The 17557-nt window shown below is 33.0% G+C and overlaps 1 protein-coding gene across 2 annotated transcripts; it reads left to right on the top strand.

Moving 5' to 3' along the window:
• The first annotated feature begins 5182 nt into the window (after nucleotides 1-5182).
• On the top strand, nucleotides 5183-9316 carry LOC116771725 (uncharacterized). Of its 2 annotated transcripts, XM_061528120.1 has the most exons (4): nucleotides 5183-5588; nucleotides 5727-5995; nucleotides 8636-8866; nucleotides 9033-9316. In XM_061528120.1, the coding sequence occupies exons 1-4, from the start codon at nucleotides 5240-5242 to the stop codon at nucleotides 9216-9218; spliced, it is 1035 nt and encodes a 344-aa protein (XP_061384104.1). In that variant the 5' UTR covers nucleotides 5183-5239; the 3' UTR covers nucleotides 9219-9316. The 2 variants fall into 2 exon arrangements, with proteins under 2 accessions (XP_061384104.1, XP_061384103.1); XM_061528119.1 differs by having other exon boundaries at nucleotides 5185-5995.
• The last annotated feature ends 8241 nt before the right edge of the window (nucleotides 9317-17557 follow it).

Below are 17557 nucleotides of genomic sequence, written 5' to 3'. Positions count from 1 at the left end.
TTTTTTCATTTGATCGTGTTAAAAAAAGTGGTTGTTAATATAAAGAAATAAAATTGTATTCGAACTAAATTTAGTTTTATTGCAAAGACCCGAAGTGCCAGATAAATTGTCGAGTGGGAAACTACGTCATAGTAGTGAAAAATATGGGTTTCTTCACTTTGTGGGTGAGTGTACCTAAATTTGAAGGTAGCATGCGTGGTTTAATACTCATTTTATCTGCACAGAAGTTTCATAAAAGACGACATAAATATTTCAGCTTTACATTATAGATCGTCAGTATTATTGTGTTACACATTATAGCTCACCAATAGTCAAATTAATAGATAAAGTCAAAAGGCAAAGTCCAACCTTTTCTAATTCCTAAATTTGTTATATAAAGTGTTATGAACCGGTATTGATAAAGTTTGTTATTTGCTATAAAGAGATCTTATAATTGACAAAAAAGTAATAAAATTTTGAAATAAACAAAAATTTTAAAAGAAAATGTACATAGAGTTACTTCTTTCAATGCTAAACATATATCGGATTTAATACTTCGTTGTCTTAAAGAGAGAGCCGCCAGCTTGGTGACGTCACTAATGTCACTTTTTTCAGTACGTTCCAGATATTTTAAAATGAAACTTCAATTCTTCTAAATGTTCTTGTTTTTCTCGAAGGTTCTTCATAATCACATTCTTTATGATCCGCACTCGCTGAACTCTGCAGTCCGCTGTCGTGCGTCCAGACGTCATATTTATACCAGAATTCAAACATAGTTCTATTCTCCTTTCAAACATTCTTTGATTTCGTTTTACTTTTTACAGTAATTATGAATACCAATAAGATTAATAATTAATAATTGATGACAGCCTCAAGTTATTTCGATGTTGCATTCGTCATTAACGTCGATAGCACCGATATATACATTGTAATAATATTCTAGATGTACCAAAACTTTACAAAATGATTTACTGTGAAGTGTACACGCCAGTTACCGTTCCTTTTACGACTACAAATTTGGACGTATCAGGTATGGTTGGTTATTTATCTTCAATAGTATCTGTTTTTCTTCTTTAAAAATATTTCCGTAAAAGTAATTACTAATTTAAGAAGGTTTTTGCATAATCTAATTGACAGACATCAGAAAAAAACCTGACTAAATACATTTTTAACCTTATTTTTTTATATTTATATATCAGAGTAAAAAGATCATCAATATCAAATCTGAATATTGCCCACATTGCGACTTAACTTCTTCTACAATACATCTCATTGTCATAGATTCTTTGTTAATTTTGTCTACCTTTAGCATTGCGGTTCTTGACAGCTGGCTCTTGGAGGAATTGCCGGTGGTCCTCGAAGCCATTGTAATAAATATGTGACTTGACGCTTTAAGTCCGTCAGTCATAATAATACAAACAAAATTATGTTTTCTTCCACTTTTTCATTAAAGCAATTTGCACTGAATGTTACATGTTTTTTTTGTATGTAAATTATCAGTTTGCAATTTATCGTTCACAAACAAAGTAAAAATGTATGAAAAGAATCCAAAGCACTTTGATGGCTTAAGCATGCTAGCGTATAGTTTTTCGGTCTTCTATATAACCGACGTCGACATCGTCAGAGAAAAGCACTGTTAGCTGTGGCTATATAAAATCATCGGAATAGAAACTTGAGTATACAGATATATGTATGGTTATATTGGCATTTATCAAAATTGAAAATTGTCTTAAGGATAAATACTTTAAAATATTCGATAAGATAATAAAATTTTACTAAAAATCAAACAAAATAAATATCGAAGATTCAAGATTTTATTGTAATAGATAAAATTACATAATTAAAATCAAATATCTGATTCGACTAGGCGAGTATTCCTAAGTAAGAGCCAATAATGCATTATATACAATCAACAACCATTATGATTTTGTACAGACTCATGCACATTCTTGCCTTTGAAAACTACAAAATATTAGAAGTGCAAAGTAGTTCAAGATTCTGTAAGGACATGTTTTAAGCAATTATTTCATAGTACATAGTTGATGGACAAATATTAAATATATAATTATAAATGATATTCCATTATATGTACTTATTTCTAATTATACCTAATTCATAAATACCAGATCATAACTTATAAAAGATATCTGCAGTCAGTGGGAACGTTGATCTTTTACCAAAAAAAACTTCTATTATATGTCATAGATTCAGAATTAAAATAATTTATTTATAATTGATATAATATAATGTTAATATTAATATACATACAAGATTAATAAATTATTCAAATTATGTGAAAAGGAAGCAATGAAATAAATAATTTAAAGGCCATCGATAACACAATACTATTTTAAAATCTTATTTTTACGAATATTTTATTAAATGTCAAAAATTTTCTTTTATTAAAAAAAAAAACAATACATGCTGGTTTTGTTTTTTTTTAATACACATATACAAAAAAAGAGATTTTTCAACTTATACACTTTAGGTTTCACTGACTTTTTTCTTAATATTGTTAAAGTTATTATATATTCAACAAGTGTTACGTACTTACTAACGAACTCACTAGGAATAGTTCGAGGTAAATTTGTCAGCGGTAGAAGTGGGAGCGAGACGTGTAAAAGCTAAATATCTCTACAACCTACTAAAAGACTTAGGCCTGTGCAGAACTAAAACCAATTCATTCTTAAAACGTACTTCAACGTTCAAACGTACTAAACTTTGGTTAATTATATTTTCTCGTTAGATAATTGGTGATACGCATCAGACAATAGTATCCTAAAGCCTTATGACCGTCAGCCGCGGCACGGTGCGGGGAATGAGTGTTTGTAGTCTCCCACGCTTGAAGAAAAAAAATACATTGACTCATTTCCTCTTGGCTGAAAACTTATTAAGTTATAGCTAACAATATCTCAACAAAAAAATCAGCTGGCAATAACATAGTGCATTGTACGTCAGCTGATGTCTCGATCATGGAAAAAAAATCTTCACTTTTAGTGATATCTTCTCAAACATAATTTACCTGATGATAGCTTATATGTAGCTATTGATAAATATATACGTCAGCTGGCTGTATCGCGGTGGAAAAATCGTCAGCTGATACCTTGAAGGTCGTTACGTAGAAGTTAGCCGGAAGCATTTACTGACTATTTAAAGGCATCAGCTGACCAGGTTTCTCTCGACTTACTGCTAGATGATTTTTTTTTTATTTATCACAGAAGTATATTTAAAGTCAGCTCACAAATTTTCATGTGGGAGGAAATGACGTCACTTTAATTATTCGGCATAGCACTCCAATATGACTGTGAGGTGAAACAAATATTCCGGACAGTAGAGTCGGTAGGATTTCCGACGTTAGTTAGATTTAGAATTTTCTAAAATCGAAGACCGTCTGACTGACGAAGCTTTCAAGCCTTATCGGAAGTCCAGAACATTATGGAGTAGGGATGGGTGCTGGAGCTCGTCACACATCGACCTAGGAAGACTACGACTAACATTAAGTAAGTACACCAGAATCGCTCTAGTGTTACTTCTTTTCTATTTATAAGATCCTCTATTCCTTTAAAATTGCATGGAGAAAATTTAAGGTATAAAATTGTTATAAAATTTAAGAGATAAATGAAATTATCCTGTTGTTTTTATCCTTTTTTTTCAATTTATTTTTCTAATCTCATAAAATTAATAGGTTATTAAGCATAATAATATTTAAACAGAACCTTTTACCCCATATCTACTCGTGTCATATTGCCAATTCCTCTAAATTATCCTATCAATCAATTCCCCTAAGCATTCGGTGTAACAGAGGCAGAAAGCCTGAAGTTTTAAAAATAAAATTTCTGTAACCAATCTAATAAATAAAAAACCTTGGTCTAAAAAAATTAAAAATATGGTATAATTTAATATTAAAATTTTCTCCTCTTACTTTCTCATTCGGTTTGACCCTTTATAGGCGAGATCATATCTACGTATAGATGTACATATACTATGCCATAGTATTATACATATAATAGGCACATTTCCTCGGTGAGAGGCCACATCATTCGAAGTCATGCGGTCAACCGGTTCAACGGGTGCCGGTATTTCGTCCAATGAATAAAGAAAGTATGAAATTTTCTTGTAATAGTTCACTATGATGCAATCAGATAAGTTGAAGGTATGTCACAAAATAAGTATAGTCTTAAATGATTTTTTCTTGATAAAAATCGACAAAATGGCCTTATAAATGGTAAAGTGAATTTTTATTACTCGTATGTATTTAAAGCCTTCAATACTATGTTAAACAATTATGAATAGAATGCATTAAAGAAACATGCCTTAACTTATATGTTATAATAAATATATCGCTAAAATACATTGTGTTAGGAAATTAGGAATTGCATGCTTTTGTTATTAATTTATTGTTAGAGATGAGACAGAGGGTTATTTTTAAATAGTTATCGTAACGACTTAAAAACAAAATACCTCGAGTGTATTACAAACAACTTGTTTTTATTCATAACTATAACTGTTTATATACAAGTTACATGAACATGTTTTCATAGAAATATCAAAAACAGCGTTAATTTATTTAAGTAAGTTAATTGGACAGGAAGGAATTTCTTGTTTCTCCAGTGTGTAAAACTTAAACCAGAGAATGATGCTTCTCGACCATCATATATTGAGCAAGCTTACATCGAGTAGGTCGTAAATTAAATTAGATTGTAAGATATATTTTAAATTAGTTTGAAGTCATCTTTAGCTTTCTTTCGGCCTTCCGTCTGTGGCTAACGTAATTTACATACATGTAAAGTAAACAAATAAAATAAATAAATGTTATTTTCTATTGACAAATCCAATCGTTAAGATAGGAACAATAATGAATGAGTGTTTCATAAAGAGAATGTTCAAGAAAATAAACACTCAAATCTCAATGTATGTGTGTGTTTTGATTGAGGTTTAAGTCGATGAAGAGAAATCAAGAAAATCCAACAGATGTTCTATAATATGAAACACGATATGAATAGTTTATTAGTGTGTGTGTTTCGACAATATTAATCCCATTTGAAATAAAAATAAATTCTTTATAAATCTGCAATGCGATTATTAAAACGAATTTAGACGAGATGATTGCAGTGCTGTTTACAATCTAATCTAAAATAATAACAGTTATAATGCAACTTAAAAAAAAGAAGTCAGTGATTTATACTATACGCTCAGTGTCGGAGAGGCGTCCGACAGCCGCTATTTACTTTTAACAGCAGTCACAGTTCGGATTTAAAACATGACCGACGCGGAAAAGGCTTTGCGAGTTCTTTTAGACAAGGTTCTTAAGGAACGACGCTATGAACCGTCTGAGATAAAGATACAAGAAATGTCATCTGGTGGCCGGAACTACACATCTGCATTGTTTTTGATTTCAATATGTTTACCGGAGAAAGAGTTAAAATTATTCGCTAAAGTTGCTAATATTGGAAAGGAACTAAGAAACATAATGCAGGCTGACTGGTTGTATGGCACAGAGAGATTTGTATACACCAGACTTATGCATCTTTACAACGAACTCCAAAAAGATCTAAAGGACGAATATAGATATGTTTTCCCTGAATTCTACGGAATTAGCGAGGAGACAGGTAAAGAGACTGTCATCATGGAGAATCTAGTGGAGAGTGGTTATGAAGAGTACGATCGTTTTAAGTCCTTGGACTGGGATCACGGCCGGATCGGTGTTGAGACCTTGGCAAAATTTCACGCTTTGTCCTTTGCTCTAGATAAAAGTGACCCTGAAACCTTCAAGAAAATAACTGCTAATATGATATACCGTATAGGCGGTGAAGAAGAAACCCAGTCCTCGAAGAATATATGGATAAAGAATGATTTGATTGAAAGGTCGCTAAGTGTTTTGGACGAAGGTGATCGAGCTGCAGTCAGGAAGTTAATTGTGAATTCTAATTCGATGTCCGTATTCAACAAACCTATCAACAAACCAGTCATATCACACGGAGACTATCGATTAAGCAATATGTTATTTAAAGGACAGGTAAATAAAGTGTTTATTAAAATTACTAGTTCGTAAAGTGTTTAAAAACGCTTTATTATTAAAGTAGATGAGGTCTGTCTATGGAACATTTATAATAACGTCTCATACATACAAAGTGTCTAATTAGTATCGCAAAAGGTGATCCATACAATGTCATATTATATAAGAACGCGCCGTTACTATTATGATGAGCATAATGTACTATTTCAATTATAGACTAAGTATGCAATTAACGACCGACTATTTTGATTCGTTAGATTTATGTATAAGCGTAATAGTAGATTTAGAGGCAGGCTCAGTAGAGCGTTAGCAAAAAAAGTCATGGATCTTTAAGTAAAGATCTGCTAAACGAAACGAAATATATTTTTTCCAAAGACAGCTTTCGACAAGGGACATTTCAATGTCAACACATGTTTCACTTGTTAACAAAGTTACGAAGGAAAGCTGTTAGTTACTTTTACTGACTTAGTGACATGCATTATATAGATTGAATTCCAACCAAAGCAAATCAGATGACTGCAAACCAATTTATACATTGTCTTTTTCGTCAATAAACAGCTACTTCCAAGTCATCAATGTTCTATATCAATATAATATCAGAACGAAAACTTTATAAGATAAAATAATTTCGATAGTTATATTAGTAAATTTTCACAGGAACCTTCTCTTGACTTCCACTCAATAGTGTTTTCATTTAAGACGTTTTATTTCGACCTTGTTGCTGTAAGTTTAGTTTCTAAGATATTTTTGTGCTGTTATCAAGATAATATTATTGTCGTTTCATTCGTTAGAGGCAAACAAAATCGTTATTGATAACAAGTAAGATTAAGGTTAAAAATAATTTTAATTTATTCTCTTATTAACTTTTTTAAGGAATAAATAAAGGAATAAATTCAGATTTTTTAAATATTTTTATTTAAAATTATAACAAAACTTATCAAATCAACTCATTATACAAAGCTAACGTTCGCTCAGAAGTAATATAATCATCAAATCGAAATAAGACAAACAGTTGTATTTAACTTTATACCGCGACTTAGGATATTCTTACTCGTTAAATTATTTACTTTTCGGTTTTTAATTATAAAAGTCGTATTGTCATAAAACACAATACACAAAGTAGTGTGACCTAAACTTGTGCTGAAGATAATTCTTCAATTAGGCTTGCTGTATTGGACATTGAGTCCAAGGACGGGTCAATAAAATGACAACGTGAAAGATTGTGTCGCAAACATCGAAGCTGTTTAGTTTAGTGGCGACATGACTCAACTCAACCGGGACTAAATATCATAAGAAAAATATAACTCTCTGTCTGTGATGCAATGAGGTAGCGTATATATATATATATATATATATATATATATATATATATATTGTGCTATACGCTACCTCATATCTATCTCACGGCCTCCGAAGAACATGATTTATCAATATAGAAATTATACAATGAATTATGATATTAAATGTCAAACCTTTGACTTATTTGTAAGTTTCATTTATATTCTGGGTGACTTGTGTTGTGTTCAATAGACTGATGATGATGATGATGACGAAGTGTTGTCTGTTGTTTGTGTTGAATACAAGTCTTTCAGTCGACTCAGTGAATAAAAGTATGAGACGAAACCTCCTAGCATTCAATGGATTCACCGTGCGGGTGTCGGGTCCAACGCTTTACAGGGAGAGTAGCTTCAACAGTGCCTGGGACTTGCGACCCAGGTGTAGGTTTAAGGGGCCCCTAATTAACGCGCGTTAAACTCTCACCTCCACTGTCCAAGCTCCTCTCTTTACCTAACCAAATTTGAAAAGAACCTATTAGGGCTGCTTTTGAAGTACTTTCCAAGAATGAATGGATATTAGTTCTGGACAGGTCCAAGTCTTTTAGTAGGTTGTAGAGATATTTTGCCATTATACCTCTCGCTCCTACTTCTACCGATTACAAATCCACGACGATCCTATTTCGAGTGAGTTCGTTTGTGACCTCGTAAACTTATTGACCTTGATGGCATGGTCTTTGAGGATGTTGGTTTCCAAACATGTGCCTGGTCTGGGCACGACGCACAAGTATGTTATGGGATTTTGGAATGTTTCTCATACGTTTCTATTATTATAGTCCAATCTGAAACCGCTTTAAGGATAGAGTAGCCTTAGTGCCTTTCTCTCACAAAACCTACTGATCGCTCCTTGTGGTGATTTCCCTTTGCGCTCTGGATCAGCAAGTTTTGTTCGGTACCTTTACCCCATCTTACTAAATTAATCTGATCTGGGAGAGTCATTTGGAACGCATTGAGATAAAATTTGAGCAAAGCTGGCGGCTAATCATGAATTAAGATGCGCCATTTTAGTGCTAATGGGATGTAAATCTCCTGACTAACCACTCGTTCTGCATCTCTAAACTCATTGCACGGATCTTTTATAAATCATTCTCAACTTGCCGAATAAAAGACTTGAATTTATCCGTATCTTGGGCCTTCTTACCTGATCCTAACCCTACTCTGATACTTTTTGCTCCTATCATAAACTCTTTTGCTTATTTTTGGAGCTACATTACTAGAATTTAAACCTTATCCAATTGTTTTTTCAAAAATATGAATTATTCATGTTTATAACTTATAACTTCTTGTTATTATTTGTAACTTCCAGGGCGATGAGCTGAAGGTCCGAGTGGTAGATTACCAGACTGTACATGCTGGATGTGCTGTGACAGATCTCGTGTACTTCATATATCTAAGCTCGGATGAAGAGTTTCTCCGTCTTTATTTTGACAAACTAGCAAATCATTACTATACAAGTCTCGAAGCAGCACTCAAGAGGTTGTCTGTCGATCCCGTAGAAGTGTATCCAAGAGAGCAATTTGAAAGAGATTTGAAAGAGGTATTTATTTATTTTAATGAATTTGGTTATTTTAGTTTAGTTGCAATATTATTTTTTCTCTAAAATTTTGGTGTATGATATATTATATTTTTTGTCTAAGGTTTTAAATAACATGGGAATAAAAAACTGTATAAATGTTACTGACTTTGCCTTTAATTAATTTTAGAAGTTACCATACGCGGTTCTGGCAGGTGTGCTACTCTTGCCAGTTATTATTGCGGATGAAGAATCAGCTCCAAAACTTAACAATGATTTAGCTGATATTTCCACCTTCATTGTGAAGACTAACGATTTATTTGCTGAGCGTTTACGAGGAATTGTAAGTGATTGTATCAGAAGAGGAGTCTTATAGAATAATTGAAATAATCCGATTAACTTGAATTAACAAAAAAAAACATTAAGCGTTGAAAAAGCGGTTTTTAATTTTATGAAATAAAATTTTATTCGAAATTTAGTTTTATTGGAAAGACCAGAAATGCCAGTTAAGTTGTCGAGTGGGGTCGGGAGCGGCGCCGACGTCATAGTAGTGAACAATAGGAGCTTCTTCACTTTGTGGGTGGGTGCACCTACATTTGAACATATCATTGTGGGTATACTTGCATGTCTCGGTAATACTCTTTTTATCTGCCACAGAAGTTTCATAAAAGACGACAGAAATATTTCAGCTTTACATAATAGTATACATGTATCGTCAGTATTATTGTGCTACACATTAAAATCTTATCAATAGTGAAATTAATAGATAAAGTCAAAAAGCAAATTTCTACCATTTTCTAATTCTTAAATTTTTTATTTAAAGTCTTCTGAGCGTTATTGTTAGGGTTTGTTATTTATGATAAAAATACATTATTATTGACAAAAAACTAATATAATTTTAAAATACACAAATATTGTAAAAGGAAATGAACAAAGCGTTAAGTCTTTTAATGCTATATATACATATTGATAATATTCCAGAAGTAATAAAACTTTCCAAAATGATTGAATGTAAAGTGGACATACCAGTTATAATTATTTTTTAATCATATATGAAACAATGACAGTATACCTTTATATTAATATTTGGACATACTAGGTATACTCCAACGAGAGCCTATATCAATTTTATTATTACTTGGTTACTCATCTTCATTAGTATCTGTTTTTCTTATTTAAAAAAACTATTCCTCTAAAAGCAATTAGATAATTACAATAAATAACTTTTTTTGCCTAATTTTATTGACAGAGATCAGAAGAAGACGTGAAATTTTGAACCTTATTTTTTTATATTTATATATCAGAGTAAAAAGATCATCAATATCAAATCTGAATATTGTCACATTGCGTCTTAACTTCTTTTACAATACATCTCATTGTCATAGATTCTTTGTTTATTTTGTCTACCTTTAGCATTGCGGTTCTAGATAGGCTCATAGGCTCTTGGACGAATTGCAGGTGGTCCTCGAAGCCATTGTAATAAATATGTGACTTGACGCTTTAAGTCAGGTTAAAAAAGAGTAAAACGGAGCCTCACCACAAGTCCAAAGTCCATGTAGTACACGGTACACGAGTCCAGGGAAAGAGTCTCCTGCATGTATGAACACTCAACTCTCAGCTTAGCAAGCAGATGTTTTCGAATGTCTCTTTACACGAAAGTCTACGTGGCCATACCGCAGGCCATACTTTGATTTTTGAAGCTGATCATTGTTAATGTTGTTCGATCTTAGGAAAGGATTTGTTATTTAACTAACAAACAAAACTAATAGTTGCTGAATAACTCCTTCAAGACCCAACTTGAACATTTATATATTTTTGGCACAAATAAATAAACTAAACCTTAAAACAAAGGTGCTCAAGGCGATAAGACTCAATTTAGAATGTGCGGAAATATGCGTAATGAAGAGACGTGTGAGCATTGTTAATAAAATTTAATAATTGACAGGTTAAGTGTACTGTATAACATATGCCCACATAATTATGCATAAAACTAATATTGGCTGCTAATAGGGCGAGCCCATCAGCTACTTGCTACGTCTCATCTTAGACATTCCGCTCAACAAAGAGCACGGTATTTACTCACAGTATAAATTATAACAATGATTAATGCCGAAGTAACTTCACATTGCAGTTAACTCTATAACTCACATACATGAGTATAACAAAACGTTCGTAAATACAAAGAAAACGATATCCTTAACTAAATTTAAACAAGTGATAATCAACCGCCCACCGTGCTGTAGCAAGGTTGAAATGAAAATTAAAAATACATTACATACAGTACATGTTATTTGGTAATGACTATTATTTTGCTGACATGCCTCTATAATATACCGTTTTTTGCATTTGAGGGATACGACTCTGGTGATTTCATCACGGCCAGCCTGTTTACCTACAATTTTAACTAATAAACATTTACAAGGTGGCATATGGTCCTCTCTTAAAATTACTATATCATTGATTTCGGGCTCAGCTGGTTTCGTGTTCCATTTGTAACGATTATTAAGATTCGTAAGATATTTTTTGTACCATCTGTTCACGAAATCGTTGACCATTTTCTGAGTTAAACGCCATATCTCAGTATTAGATAATATTACACTTGGTAAATCTTTCGTCAGCGAGGCTTACTAACCGTTCGCCAAACAAAAAGTGACCCGGTGTCAGTGGGAGAGGGTCGTTAGGGTCGTCACTAAGAAGTGACATAGGTTGTGAATTTAAGCAAGCTTATCCCTGGCTTAAAACCGTGGATAATTTCTCATAACTGAGTGTAGTGTCCCCTACGACCCATTTTTAATGTGATTTAGTACTACGAACCCTAGCCTCTCATAATCCCTCAAAGTTTGGAGCGTGTGGAGGTATAAAGTGCCACGCAGTACGCTCTAACGTTAACATGTTGGATTTTTCGTTTGTCTTTGATGATTTGAACATTTCTCTTAAAAGTATGGCAGCACCTACGATATTGGTGGCATTGTCTTTATAGATGTCTTGACAATAGCCAGGACTCGCAGTAAATCCTCGGAACGCTGCTATAAATCCCTTAGCCGTCAAATCTGTGCCTGATTTCAAGTGCATACTTACCATACACACAAATAGGCAAATATAACCCTTATACGACTAAGATCCGCTACCGGGTGAAAATCTAATGTTGATCGGACCTGTATAGTCTTAACATCTTACAAAAAATTGTCCGTCTTCATCTCGGACTGTAGTAGCATTGTATAAATTTTCACATTTTATCTCTTTACATGACATTCTTTTTTGTATGGCATTTGGCTCATTTAGTAGTTAGCTGTAGTCAATAGTTTAAGCATCTCATCTTCGTTTTTAGATGGTGATGTTTCGTCGATCAGAAGACGACTTATTTTGTGTTAATAAATTGCCTTGCGAATATTTACGAACGCCTTCTAATAAAATTTGGCTGTATACCTCCGCTCCAAGTAAAATATATATTTTACCTGGTGTATTAAAACATGAATCCGCTAACTCCATGTTTAGTAAGCCACACCAGTGGCGAATGCATATGTACACTAGCGGCTGGTAACAAAGTTGTTAACGTTCGTAGTATATATGTACGTATCTACTTGTACTGATGTACTGTGATTACAGCGTGATTTCACTGTTAATGAAACCGTGTGTTTGATTCTCATTTGCCCTTCTCCCACACCTGACACCCAACCACTCACTGATTTACGTTTAAGATTGAGTAACTGAACTGTCTCCTCCGTCACAAAGGATGCCTGTGATCCCTGATCTAACAATTATTACAATATACTAACAATTGAGCAGTTGCTAAAAGGACACTGTTTCGTTTCATGTTCTCTTGTGAGAAATTGGCCACAATATGTGTGTCATTATGCATAAGATTAGACTTACCTCTTCATAGTTCAGTTACCATACCTGTAAATGGTGACTCACTCTCAATAGGTTGCTCAGGCTGGTGCATCTGGTGTTCCCTCTCGAAATGCAAAAGTGAATGATGACGCCGCCCGCACCGCATGTGAAGGCGCCAAACAATTGAAACACAGTTTGCTCCGCTGAATAAACTCTTACCTCTCCTTACAAGACATGTGACTGAACTAACACTGATAAATATAATGCTGCCCATTACATAGTAAACATTTCACTTCTTGTTTCTTTTCAGCGTTAGTAATATTTGATTAAAACATTTTGGGTTTGACTATAGGTTTGGATTGTGCCAATCTTGGTTTATGGCTGTCTATCATTTCTTAAGATCGGAATCTCGCTTTCAAAACATCTCATAATTGCGTCCACATGGGGATGACGTCAAAACTCATACTTAATTATTGTTCCCGCAGTTTCACAGTTTCGGTATCCAGTTTAGAAATAATTAAATGGTTTATAAACATATCCAAACATGTCTCCGTATGCATATCCATATCTGCATAGATTATAAACATGTCGATGTTGTATCCACTCATTGTTTTATAGAAGTAGCGGAGTTGCTTGTATAGTTTTTTGGTTGAATAACGTTCTCAAAATCTTTTTTAATTGTATCGCTTATAATTAAAATTCACATGTAGTTCGCTCTATGTCTCGTCGTAATTTACATTTGTTGCAGAAACATTGCGTAATAATATCTCAGCTTCTCCCGACAAATTTCTTTTGAAACATTGTAACTTTTCAGTAGGTGACAATGATTTTCTATTGTGAATGAGAGCACAAAATAAATCATAAAAAATCTGCCGCTCGTCATACTTTCCGGAAAAAGTGGGTATTTCTATGAGAGGTAATTTTACTCCACTACTGGAAGAAGTTTCTAGATCGTATTTGGGCGTCGACGTATGAATATTCGTTATATCTACAAATGTTTGAAAAGCATCCTTCAAAGACGATTTTTATCGTGTATATAACGTTTAACGTATCTTCAAACATTTCATATACGTTATCTTTAAAATTTGAATATTGTTTTTCTTCTTGTTTGTTAAAATAATGTTCTTGTGGCTCTTTTTAAATTCTTTCTTCTTTCACAGTTCTTGTAATGTTTCTAAATATAGTGTATTAATCAGATCCTTTGGCGATTTTTTAGTTCCTTCCGGCGTTTTTCAGCCTTTCCACTAACTCGCTTTGAGACATTAGAAGTTCTTCCAATTTTAATCACAATAAATTTGCTCTTTAAAAAATTTATTATACTTCCGAGAATCTTTATCACACATGGGTCTTTTGTTCTTGACGCGAGCGCACTAGCCAGCCAGCAATCTATATCCGGCTCGTTTTGGACCAAATGTTCAAGGCGATAAGGCTCAATTTAGAATGAGTGGAAATATGCATAATGAATAAACGTGTGAGCATTGTAACGGTTTATTTGTTAATAAAATTTAATAATTTACAGGTTAAGTGTACTGTATAACATATACCCACATAATTATGCATAAAACTAATATTGGCTGCTAATAGGGCGAGCCCATCAGCTACTTGCTACGTCCCATCTTAAACAGGAGAAATAAGGAAAATACACGCCGATTAATTTTCGGTTGTCGGTCGTCGAGGTGACACCGCTCAAGGATTTTAAGTGTTAATTTTATGTTAGCAGTTGGTTTTAAGGCTATTTTAAAGACATTACTCTGTAAGTAGTTTATTTGTTGTACTAGTTTTTGCAGATGATTATTTTGTTCCTTAATAAACCTTTTATATTTGATCATTTTAATTAAATCTCAATGTCAAATGTCTTACTATTTTTTTTTTTAATTGGAACGAATTTTCTTACTATACAATCAACAACCAGTATGACTTTTGTACAGACACACGCACATTATTGCCTTTAAAACTACAAAATATTAGAAGTGCAAAGTATTTTAAGATTCTGTTAGGACTTGTTTTAAGCAATTGTTGCATAGTACATAGTTGATGGACAAATATTAAATATATAATTATAAATTACAAGGTACTTGTATTTCTTTCCTGTAGTTATAACTGGGAAAATTTTATGAAAATCCCCAGAAAAAAAAAACAGTACAACAACCCTTTGGACAGTTCCATTACGCAGATCTCGCATTGTCCTGTCTAATGTCTCCACTGACGCTTTATGAAGCATATAAACCTAGTCCCAAATAATAATTAGACTACAATCTTTCATTAATTTTCTAGTATTACTTTGTTTATGCAAATATTGCAAGTGCTAGTGACGTCATTACTACATATTTTTAAGGGCAACTCGAACGTGAAATAGGCGGTTCACCCACATTCCAAAAGTATGGCTGCAATGACTGATGATGATGCAGCTAGGGCAATTTTCCTGTCGGAACGTTTTCGCAATTTTTTTTTGTTGCTTGGTTCCAGGTGTATTAGCCTATGACCTAATCATATGTCAGAATTCGAGGAAAGTCGTCTTCAAAACATAATTTGAACGATGCGGTCAATGTGGTATTTGGGGGATTATCTGCAATATTACTACGTTTATATATGCATGTTAAATTTCATAAAATTCCGAATGTTTCGTTTGACGTCCGTCAAGGAGCGATTGTAAAGGTCAAACTGGCCACTACAGCATTTAGAAATCTCTTCTAGCTTCATCTTGGCATTAGCACAGCAATATTGGCAAATAATCGACGGAGCGTCTTTGGAATTAATTGAAAAATTACAATGTATCGCAGAATATCTATGCCGAATACGGTCGGTAACCAACCGGACTTGTTTGTCTTCAACCATTTCCATTTCTTTTTGAACATGATGTCTATAACGATCCAACGATAATCGAAAAGTACCATCCAGCAAAGATTCTAATGCTCTTCGAGAAACACGTCTTTCATGATCCAATATTAAATGAACATTTCTCTGTTGAAACAGATATATGTTCACACACGATGTGCCGTGTGCCTGAGAAACAGACAGATGTTTCATTTTCGTTACTTCGTATCAAACGAACTCTTTTGGCAGAAAACGTATTGAGTCCTAAATTAGACCTTTGTCTAGGCATTCTTATTTTATCAAGTGATGGTTTACTAAAACCTGAAATAAAGGAGCATACGCTTCTTAACAAAAAATATATATTCGTAGTATGGATTAACAACCCCTGAAGAATGACACTTAATTGCTTAACTAATTAGGGATGCTATTAATTTTAACTATTTTACTACTTAATGAAGATTGACAGAACAATTGACAGAAGAAGACACAGAACATTTGAATTTAATTAAGAAAATGGAGATAAAAAGAAATGCGATTAAAAAGTTTGAAATGATTTGCAATAAGATTTAATTAATGAACTCAAGAAATCAAAATAAAGAACACACAGTCATCAGTCGTGTGTTATTTTAATTCGGCTTACTAGCTAAAGAAACAGTAGGCAAGACGGTGCTGGGGAAGGGTCAGAGCTAACGCGTCATGCGAAGCGAATGACTGAGCTATCACGAGGATTTAATTTTGAAAGTTATTTAACTTATATTATAATAACTTTCAAATAGTACGCTCGATTTAAATGATTTAAAAAATTATTTCACAGATACTGGTGTAGGATTGAAAACGAATTTATTTATTTTGATATAACTTTTTATTTTTTATGTAAATATTTTGTAAATAGCTTTCCAATAAACGCTTTAGGTATGCCCATTTTTAAAAGTACTAAAATGCATATAGTATGTTCTTCTTAGGAGATAGACATATCCCACCCCGGACTTTTCTGTAGACCTTTGTATATAAGATACACAATTCCACCATATATTATTTTGTTATATAGCAATGGCTTTAGGGGACATTTTCGTTAAAAGCTCCCAGACGGCTCATTTTCTCCCAAAATCTTCAACAAATATCGTAAATGTACCCACAAAAAAATAAAAAAACTTAACTAATCATATACTTAAACCTTCCTCGAGAATCACGCTATCGAGCGGTGGAAACTTTTTGATAATCGGAGCAGTAGATTTTCCGTTTATTGCGGAGAGACAGACAGACAGACGCAGCGGGGGACTTGTTTTATAATATGTATATTGATTGATATGGATACTACATTACATATATATATATATATATATATATATATATATATGTACCTATTTCTAATTATACCTAATTCATAAATACCAGATTATAACTTATAAAAGATATCTGCATGCCAGTGAGAACGTTGATCTTTTACCAAAAAAAATACTTCTATTATATGTAATAGATTCAGAATTAAAATAACCTATTTATAATTGATATAATATAATGTTTATCAATCATATCATATCACATCAATATATATATATTATAGTCTCCCGGTGCGTCTGTCTGTCCGTTTGCGATAAAGGAAAAACTACTGCACCGATTGTCAAGCAAGTTTCACTATTCGATATATTGATTTGATTGATCTGCGTAATAGGAACTGTCCAATGTGCGATTGTATTGTTTTATTTTCTGAGGATATTCGTCAAATTTTGCTCGTTATAACTAGAGGAACAAAAGCAGATGAAGTCAATGTATGGCCGAAAAGCTCTCATCTTTAGCCACATATAACGAATTGAAACTTAAAAGCAATATGAGGCTTTCATCGCCTAGCGAAGATAATAGGCAATTTTCAAACGACTTGCTCCTAATAGGGAACGGTGAATTTCAAGCTGGAAATTCCTGTATAAGACTCAACAATATTTTTGTTTTTGTAAAAAATATAGAAGAAATATTGGCAACATATAATAAGGAAATAAAGAAATATTGGCTAATTAGCGAAGGGTCAGACATAAAATTTTTCTGGAGCAGACTTAAACACACAGTGTTTTTCGC

The sequence above is a fragment of the Danaus plexippus genome (assembly GCF_018135715.1).
Source record: "Danaus plexippus chromosome 16 unlocalized genomic scaffold, MEX_DaPlex mxdp_23, whole genome shotgun sequence".
NCBI lineage: Eukaryota > Metazoa > Arthropoda > Insecta > Lepidoptera > Nymphalidae > Danaus > Danaus plexippus.
The sequence above is the reverse complement of the archived record's forward strand: the minus strand, read 5'-3'. Positions and strand labels throughout refer to the sequence as shown.

What these genes read in the sequence shown, in the direction of transcription:
- LOC116771725 (XM_061528119.1), top strand. Translation starts at nt 5,240, where the DNA reads ATGACCGACGCGGAAAAGGCTTTGCGAGTTCTTTTAGACAAGGTTCTT. An exon ending in ATATGTTATTTAAAGGACAG is followed by an intron (nt 5,996 to 8,635) that starts GTAAATAAAGTG and finishes TGTAACTTCCAG; the next exon opens with GGCGATGAGCTGAAGGTCCG. An exon ending in TTGAAAGAGATTTGAAAGAG is followed by an intron (nt 8,867 to 9,032) that starts GTATTTATTTAT and finishes AATTAATTTTAG; the next exon opens with AAGTTACCATACGCGGTTCT.